The sequence below is a fragment of the Crocuta crocuta genome, unplaced genomic scaffold (genome assembly GCF_008692635.1).
Source record: "Crocuta crocuta isolate KB4526 unplaced genomic scaffold, BGI_CrCroc_1.0 scaffold528, whole genome shotgun sequence".
Taxonomy (NCBI): Eukaryota; Metazoa; Chordata; class Mammalia; order Carnivora; family Hyaenidae; genus Crocuta; species Crocuta crocuta.
In genome coordinates, this window is record NW_027530010.1 from 1,892,130 (window position 1) to 1,901,036 (window position 8,907).

The 8,907-nt window shown below is 59.8% G+C and overlaps 3 protein-coding genes across 4 annotated transcripts in view; 2 read left to right on the plus strand and 1 right to left on the minus strand.

Annotated features, from left to right (window-relative positions):
- The window catches only part of SLC25A44 (solute carrier family 25 member 44), a 13,526-nt gene extending 6,067 nt beyond the window's left edge, over positions 1 to 7,459 (plus strand). Inside the window, exons 3-4 of one of the 2 annotated variants that reach the window (XM_077764168.1) lie at positions 5,014 to 5,141; positions 6,654 to 7,459. In XM_077764168.1, the coding sequence (XP_077620294.1) occupies positions 5,014 to 5,141; positions 6,654 to 6,845 (320 nt within the window). In that variant the 3' untranslated portion in view covers positions 6,846 to 7,459. The remainder of the gene's footprint in view (positions 1 to 5,013; positions 5,142 to 6,653) is intronic. The other variant, XM_077764167.1, reaches the window with a different exon arrangement.
- Positions 1 to 8,907, minus strand: part of RIT1 (Ras like without CAAX 1) — a 245,244-nt gene that overhangs the window by 224,750 nt on the left and 11,587 nt on the right. The gene's annotated exons all lie outside the window — the stretch shown is intronic.
- The window catches only part of PMF1 (polyamine modulated factor 1), a 15,384-nt gene continuing 14,301 nt past the window's right edge, over positions 7,825 to 8,907 (plus strand). Inside the window, exons 1-3 of the mRNA XM_077764067.1 lie at positions 7,825 to 8,120; positions 8,291 to 8,360; positions 8,489 to 8,556. Of these exons, the coding sequence (XP_077620193.1) occupies positions 7,825 to 8,120; positions 8,291 to 8,360; positions 8,489 to 8,556 (434 nt within the window). The remainder of the gene's footprint in view (positions 8,121 to 8,290; positions 8,361 to 8,488; positions 8,557 to 8,907) is intronic.

The window sequence follows — 8,907 nt, forward strand, 5'->3', positions numbered from 1 at the left end:
GGTGACCGTAGAAATAAAGTGCATTCTGGTGCGTCAGTGTCAACAAGGGTTAGCGGGATATTGGCCGAGAACTGGAAGACGAGGAGGCTCAACAGTCTTGGGGTGTTTGCGACTTGAACATGAGATTTCGCGTTTCAGGTGAGCGTTTCCTCGGCGTTGTTAAATTCAGGGTGGTGTAGAACCTGGAGCCTCCCCACTCCCGCGATGTGTCCTTGTTCCTGAGACATTTTACTTCTTTTTGAGTATTTCCCATAAGGGGTTACTAGGTCCAAAGATAACATTTTCGAGTCTGGGCTTGTAACCTCCTGAGCCTGGCAGTGGATCTTCCGTCCAGTCCACCTGGGGCCTTTCTAACCAGCTTTCATAAGGGCTTCTCACCCGTAATCATTCTGTCCGTCTGGCACGCACTTCTCTGACTGTGTTTCCCTGATTGCACCTTCTTTATTGCCAGTTCTGTTTCTCTCTTCTGTTTAACACAGTCTTTTCGAGAGTGTTTGGTAAAGTTCACATACCTGGATTTCACCCCTGACTCCACATCAGATTCCTTGGGAATGTAATAAAAAAATAAAAAAACAAAACAAAACAAAAAACTCTGGGCACCTGGGTGGCGTCTGACTTGATTTCGGCTCAGGTCACGTTTCTCACAGTTAGTGGGTTCGAGTCTCGCAGGAGGTTCTGGACGCTGAGTGCAGAGCCTGCTTGGGATTCTCTCTCTCTCTCTGCATCTCCCCCTCCCCTGCTGGCATGCGCTTCCTTTCTCTCTCTCACATAAGTAAACATTAAAAAGTAAATAAATAAACTCCGCGTGCCTGGTTCAGTCAGTTAAGCATTGAACTCTCGATTTTGGCTCGGGTCGTGATCTCGTGGTTGTGAGATTGAGCCCTGAGTCAGGCTCCGTGCTGAACATGGAGCCTGCTTGGGATTCTCTCTCCCCCTCCCTCTCCCTGCCCCTCCCCTGCTTGTGTTGCCCCCCCCCAAATAAATAAGTACATAACAACAAAACACTCAAGAAACGTGAGCATTCTCTCTAGCGTCTGTCTTTGCCCTTCTGTCCTCACTTGATTTTATCTGTAATTGAGTTGTACTTTTCTCTCCATCCCCAGACTAACTTTCAGGGTTCTGGACAGACACGCTGACTGTTGGAGCTCTTAGATGCATGCATTTATGTCTGAAATGTTACTCGGTTAACTATTTTTCATCCCAAGCTGGCCTTCCCTTCCGACCCTCTTCCTTCTCTTAGTGGCCGCGTTATTCTGCACATTACGGGGACTGAAGCCCAGGGACTGTGCTTGGCCATCGCCTCTTCCTTGTCCCCGGTGACCCCGGAGTGCCTTTCCCTACTCTCTCCATTCCTCCTGCCTTCCTGGAAACCGTGCCTCCGTTACCAGCCTGCCGGGCGCTGCGCCAGCCCTCTCACTGCTCTCCCTCCCCACCTGATCACACTGGTCCTAACAGATTCACTCTTTAAACGTTGGTTGTGATGCTCCGGAGCCCCACTGCTCACTGCGTACCGGCCTCTTAGCCTGGCTTCGGCCTCCCTTCACGGTGCAGCCCCCCCAGAGCAGCCTGCTGCAGCCAGACTTACCCACAATGCCCTGCTGTGCACCGTCTCCCCTCCCCCTGCTTGGTTCTTCTCGTCCCTCTGCCTGGATGCCCTCCAGCCCCACTTACCCTGGGGAAATCGTGACTTTCCTGAAGTGCTCCTTGCTGCTCCCTCTCACGTCTCCCTGCGTAGCCCTTAGCCTGTGAGTGATCTTTCCCCCTTATGGCTCCTGCGACATCGCTTGAATCTGTCTTTGGCACCAGCATCCCTTGCCTTGAGGTTATTATTTCTTCAACCATGTGGAAAGGTTCCTTTTTTTTTAATTAATTTATTTATTTTGAGAGAGAGAGAGAGAGCGCATGAGCTGCAGGGGAGGAGCAGGAAGAGAGAGACAGAGAGAGAGAAAGAGAGAGAATCCCAAGCAAGCTCCGTGCTTGTCAGCACAGAGCCCAACACGGGACTCGATCCCACAAACCGTGAGATCGTGACCTGTGCCGAGAGTCAGACACTGAGCTACTCAAGTCCCCCAAGGTTCCTTTTCATTAAATGTATTTCTTTCTAGTTTTATTGAGATGTAATTGATTGGAAAGTTTCTTGGAAACAGGAGGGAACAGACATTTATTGAATATGCTCTACATGCCAGGCTCTGTGACACATGTGCTTAGTAAATGTTTGTTTGTTTGTTTTTTATAATGTTTTTATTTATTTCTGAGAAAGAGAGAGACAGCATGAGCAGGGGAGGGTCAGAGAGGGAGGGAGACCCAGCATCTGAAGCAGCTTCAGGCTCTGAGCTGCCAGCACAGAGCCCGACGCGGGGCTTGAAACCACGGACCGTGAGATCCTGACCTGAGCCAAAGTCGGATGCCCAACCTACTGAGACCCCCCAGGCGCCCCAGCAAATATTTGTTGAATGAGTAGATTGGTTCTTGTCGTTCCCTTTGCTTAAAATCTACCGATGCTGCCTCTGGGCACATAGAAGACGATGGAACATGGCGCGGGTCGGTGCAGTCCGCAGGCTCTGGGCCTGTGCGGTGCTGGCCCCTGGCTGCCCACTGCCACTGTGTTCCGTTCCATGCTGTCATTCTCTCGGTCCCTGAAATGCACCAGACCCCGTCCTCACCTCTCCGCCTTTGCAGATGACGCCCCGTCGCCTGTCCTTTGTGTGGCCGGCTGCTTCTTGAGCTTCAGGCCTGGCCTGACATGCCCGCCACCTTCCCACCGGCTTGTTCACCCAGTTGGAAAGAGGGCTGGGTTTTGCCAGTTTGTTTCCTTTGTAGCACGTGTCACCGTTTGCGATCATTTTATCCGTCACTCACAGTCCTTGAGTCCCACAAAGGCACTGCTCATTTCTCCGTCATGTGTCCTGAGCTCACCGCAGCACGTGGGACCCAGTAGCAGTAAATAAACACGCGTTTATGTTGCTGTCCACAGACACTTAGGAGGAGGGACTTAAAGCAAGTCAGCCTGGGCTTCTCTTCTGCCTTGCAGATAATAGGTGCCCGGTAAGCACTTGTTGAATGAATAACAGAGAGCGACGATATGGGGCTCTGTCCCCCACTCTCTGGCTTTGGTGTCTCATCCTCTGCCTACGTCGCAGGAAAAGGGCATGTGTGTGCAATCACAGCTGGACTCTGGTCCTGCCGTGGCTTGCAGGCCCGGGGGCCGGTGCAGGCAGGCCCACGGAGGCTGGCCATGCCAGCCCATGCCAGCCCAGATGCCACCTTCCAGTGGCCGCAAGATGCCTCCTCTTCGGGGGCCAGGACGCGGCTGAGGCGGTGCCAGCAGGTCCCTTTGTCTCAGCTGATGCTGGCCCAGGGAGGGAGGGGTGGGGGCTGTGGCGGGGCTTCAGGACCCCCGTGCCACGCTGCTGCGTCGAGACCCTCACGTCCAGCCCCCACCGGCCCGCTGCACCCTCGGCTCCAGGTACTGGGACATGAGGAACTCCGTTATTCATTCAACAAGTGCTTACCAGGCACCTACCTGGACTGGAGCGGACGGAGCCGGAGGCTTCGAGATGGCCCACTCACTACCCCAGCCTCCCTCAGAGCACAGGGCGTTTCCTCTGCTTGGAAAGTTCTTTGCGCCGATGCGTGCACTCGCCCACAGGCCTTTGCTCATCCCCTCCCGGGAGGGCTCCCACGACCACCTCGCTGAGAAGGCAGCCCCTTCGCTCCCGGTGCCTGGCGTTCCCTGCCTCCCGTCCCTGCTCTGTTTTTGTCTCTAGGGGGCACACGTCCCCTTCTGACGCAGCTGTCGGTTTTGCCTTCCATTCATACGGTCTGTGTCCCCCGCTAGAAGGCCACATTCGTAAGGGCAGGGGCTTCGGACTCTCCCGTTCGCTGTCCCGCCCTCGAGCCCGGGGTGGCTGGCGCGTGGTAGTTGCTCAGTCAACTTTTGTTGAACAAATGCACGAGCTCTTGTTTTTCACTTCCAGAGAGGCTGAAGCAAAGAATTCAACTGCAGGGCAGCCTCCCGGTGATGCTGGGAAGGGGGGACCGTGGGTACGCCGCCGCGGTCTCCATTAGCCGTTTGGGAAATGAGTTCTTCTTTGTTAGTACAGCCTGCAGAAAACATCTCACCGTAGGGTACGACTTTCTCTTTTCTTGTGATTTTTATTTTTAAAAACAATCACATGGATGAATATATGGTGGACGGTTACTCAGCCATGACAAAAACCATCTTACCATTTGCAACAACGTGGATGGATCTAGAGCGTATTATCCCAAGTGAAATAAGTCAGTCGGAGACCCACATACCCTGTGGTCTCAGTCTCGTGTGGAATTAAGAAACAAGACAAGGAAAACAAGGGACAAACCAAGAAAACAGACTGTTGACTACAGAGAACACCCTGGTGGCCACGGAGGGGGGGTGGGGGGAACAGGTGACGACGAAGAGCCCCTTGCTGTTGCGAGCTCTGAGTGCGGGGTACGAGTGTTGGGTTGCCGTGCTGTGCGCCTGAGTAACACGATACCGCGTGTTAACCGACTGGGATTTAAAAAAAATCTTCTCATGGCTCGAAATTCAGAAAGAAAGAAGGGGATGTGGTGACAGGCTCCTTGGCACCACGGTCACCCTGCTCCCGTCCCTGGAGACGGTCAGCGCTGCCAGCTTGACTGTTTCCCGCACGCGGCGCGGGCCCGCCTGGCCTGTGACGCGGGAGGGGCACTCGTGTGCGGGTGTTACGCCAGGAAGGGCTCTGTCCACTGGCTGAAGGGAGTTGGCGGCACGGAGGCTCTGAAGCCCCCGCTCCGGAGGCCGCCTGTGCTCACGGGTGGGAGAGGCGCCCGCGTGGCCTCGGAAGGGGCCTGAGCGTCCTCGTTTGTTCTTGGGTCAGGAGGAAGCAGAGAAGAGAGGGTGCGAGTTACAGGATCTCAGGTGGCTTGGGGGGGGGTCTTCCCCTTTGGGCCCATGAGCAGAAGCCGCGTGAGGGCACACGGGATGGCACGTCACTGTCTCGCCCTCGGTTCCAGAGCAGCTGTCGCACCTCTGCCCCAAGGAGTGTCCGCACATCGTCTTTCAAGCCGTCTCGGGGCCCCTGGCCGCGGCCACCGCTTCCGTCCTCACCAATCCCATGGACGTCATCCGAACCCGGGTGCAGGTAAGAGCAGCCTGGCCCCCACCCCCGTAAGCAGGGTCCCTGCAGGCCCCCCTGCGCTTCCCGGACCTCTCTGTGCCCCGGGCTCTAGTCCAGGCCGCCTTATCCGGGTCCCCCATCCACCAGGCGCCCTCCGTGCGGCTATAGCCTCCCACCAGCAGGGAGCGGCGGAGTGTGCCCCTCATGTGGCCCCCGCCCCGGCCCCTGCCGGGCCTCACCGGCTCCTCGCCGCCTGGCACCGCTAGCACAGCCGCTGCCTTCTCCCAGCTCAGCCGTGGTCCCCAGCAGCGAGTCCAGGGAAATGAGACCTGAATGCTGGGTGTGACGGACAAATGGCAGGTCCTGCTGGCTAAGCATGGGGTCTAACATCTGGTGCGGGAGGCTTAGGACAGCTGTGCAGGAGTGGGGTCACCGGGCTGCAGTGAGGAGGGGAGGGAAGGGAGATCACCTCGGCAGGCTGGGGGTGAAGTCGGCTTCCCTGAGACCAGGATGCTGGGATGAGGTGTATTTGCCTCTAGGAGAGAATGCCCTCTCCACCCCACCCTGCACTTTTGAAAATGACTAAATTGGCATCTGGTTGGTTTGCAGATAACCAGGTGCACAGGCTCCTTCTCACCCTCTCTTGAGCCTTGTTCTGGGAGCCTCACGACGGGGCTCTACTTCAGAGGGGCTTCCAGGCTGGAGGAGACAGGGCGCGTATGGGGAGCAGAGGCGTAGCGGGCACAGCCCTGTGGATAAGGGCAGGGCAGGGGAGTGGAGGCCATCAGAGAGAGTGCTGGAGAGGAAGAGGGGCGCATGGGGGAGGGTGGAGGTGGGGGCGAGTAGGTGACATTCTCAGCCAGAGGTCACCCAGGGAATGTCACATGGGGGGGTGCGCTAACGAACAGTGTGTCTGTCCTGCACTGGCTGAGGGTCCCAGGGGGGCGGTGTGCAAACGTGTGCTGGGTGCAGAGTATGGGGGCCCAGGGCAGCGGGCAGGACTGTTGGGAAGGGAGAGAGGACACTCCTGTCCTGGCCCAACTTCCAGCGTAGTCGGGAAGATGGGGCCCGGGGCGTGCGGGGGGTGACAGGTGGGGGAGGGCCCAGCGCGGGGACTCTAAGGGATTGATGCATCGGAGTGGAAATGACGAGACCAGCAGGCCCTTGAGTACCTGGCCTCCCTGAGGCCAGAGCGGACCCCCCAGGGCAAGGGGCCCAGCTCAGCAGCTCTTCTACGGAGAGTAGTAGCCGCTCACGGGTATGGTGCCCGGTGCCTGAGCCCCCACACGCGGTGGGCCTACTATGCTGCTGTTTTACCTCTGAGGAAACTGAGGTGCAAAGAGGTAGGTACCTTACCCGAGGCTACGCTGTCAGCAAGGCGGGGAGCAGAACCGAACCCAGGAAGGCGAGTACCAGAGCCCGTAGAAACCGCCGTGCCCCCGCCCGGCCCCCACGTCCCGTCTTCCCGCCGTAGCCACGGCTGCGCTGAGCGGTGCCGACTGCAGACCGCCGCCTTCAGCCACGTCGCTTTTCCAGGTTGAAGGCAAGAGCTCCATCATCCTGACCTTCAGACAGCTGATGGCAGAGGAGGGGCCTTGGGGCCTCATGAAGGGCCTCTCGGCCAGGGTCATCTCGGCCACGCCCTCCACCCTGGTCATCGTGGTGGGCTACGAAAGCCTCAAGAAACTCAGCCTCCGGCCCGAGCTGGTGGACTCGAGACACTGGTAACCGGCGGCGGGGCGCGAACCCTGCCGCTTCCCACAGTACTTCGGGGCGGGGGGCGCCCTCTCCAGGCGCCCCCTGCACACGCGCAGCCCCACCCTGGGCCAGGTGGCCTGGGAGGGACAGGGCAGGGACTCTGGACTGCTCTTGATGAAGAGGCTCCGCACCTGGACCCCCTGCCCCCCACCCCCCCGGTAGTTTTTAATTTTCTTGCCAAACTGGGCTCCCTGCTCAGTCCCCGCACTCAGTCCCCATGCGAGGAACCCGGTCCCCAGCGATCCCACGCCCGGTGTCCTGCGGACCCTCCCACCGCCGTCTGCGGCCCTGAGATCTGACGAGCCGTGGGCAGCGCCCGCTGCCGGGGCTGCTCCCCGTCCCGGGCTCTCAGCCCCACGTCCCGCGGCCGCCGTCAGCCCCTCTCTGCTTCACCTCCAGCGAACGCCTGCTGGTTTTCACTTTGGGACTGAGCTGCCCCCCAGACTCTTCCGCCATTGCCTGCCCCGGGGCGAGGTGCCAGGCACTCCTGCGCGGGCAGTGGGGGCAGCGAGCCCTGCGGTTCTCCAGAGTCCGTGTCCTCTCTTTGGAGAGTTATTAGGTCGGGGACAGATGTTGATACTTTATTTTGTGTGAGTGTTTTTTTTAACACCTGTGAACTAGTACTGTCAGTCCCGCTGTAGCCTCGGTCCTGCAGTCGAGCCCACCCCCCCTCAGACAGGAAGCTTTCCCTCCGTGCCCATCACCCGCCCCCCGGCCTTTGGAAGCCGCGGCCCAGGACGTGCAAGCTGCCGGCCCCTCTGGCCCCGGTGACTCCAGGGGCGGCCCAGTCCTGAGTGGGCCAGGCTGTCCCCGCGCGCTGCACTGGGAGTACTGCCCTGCGAAGCCAGGCGGAGAGAGTCATTTGGAAAGTGACGCGAGGGCACACGGCCCTGGACCCGCCGGGCGAAGCCCAGGAGAGGGCAGCAAACGTTCTCTGCCCGGGCGGGTCATGACGCCCAGGCGGGTCATAACGTACACGCCCGAACCCGTCACCAGGACTCGCGGAAACAGATGTGTCACCGTGGGAACCTCTGAGACGAGAACTGTTCGTGAAGAGTCAGCCCAGTCGCGGCTGTCCCGAGGGAGGCCTGGGGGAGAGGAAGGAGCCGGTCAGGAGGCCCCCCGATACCGGGACCACTGCATCTACCAGCCGATACTGCCGAGACTCCCTGTTGAAGCTCTTGGGGGGGGGGGGCAGCGAGCCCTCCTCCCCGCAGCCGCGGCGGGCAGAGGCACAGCCCGCAAGTGAGGAGAAGGCAGGGCAGACCCTGCCCTTGTACTTGAGACGCCTGGCGGGTGACCCTGCACACGTCTTATGGGTCCCGCCCCTGGGAAAGGCCCGGTGCCCATCTGAAAGGTGCTAGCTCCCTGAAGCCTCTGCTTCTAACGGCTGCCCTCCACTGTCGCCGGATCAGAGCCCGAGGGCCCCGTTCCTACCTGCCCCTGCACCGCCACCAGCGCCCACCTGCCCCTGACCTTCCAGAGGTATTGCCCCTCTCACCTCTCTCCATTTTTGTTTGTCCTGCTTTCCCTTTGTCAGGAGTCCCCAGTTTATGTCCACAGATGGTCACCCAGAGGGTCCTCAGGTGACCCTGAACCTCCCTGCCCCGCAGGCACCCATTCACCCCAAGAACCACCAACGCCATGGAGGCCGGGGCCCCTCGCCTCTGAGCCCACCCTGGTGAGACCCCAGTGGCTCGGCCGGCGCCCCAGAGGCCGGGGGGCGGGGGTGGGGGGCCTGCCCCGCAGCTCCCCTCCCGCCCACGCTCTCCCAGACACGTACACGCGCACACGCCGCCTCACACGCACACAACACACATTCACATGCACGCAGTCTCACACACTGACACACAGCACACACACGCGCGCCCGTTGGAAAGGACGTGCATCTGGTGGCAGGGACCCCGGCCGTGACCTCCCCATCGGAGAGCTCAGGGTCCGGGGCAGAGACCGTCGGCCGCACCCGCTGGTCCCCGGCGAGCGGGCCGGCAGCCCGAACTGGAAGGGGCGGGAGCGCGCGCAGTGGGCGGGC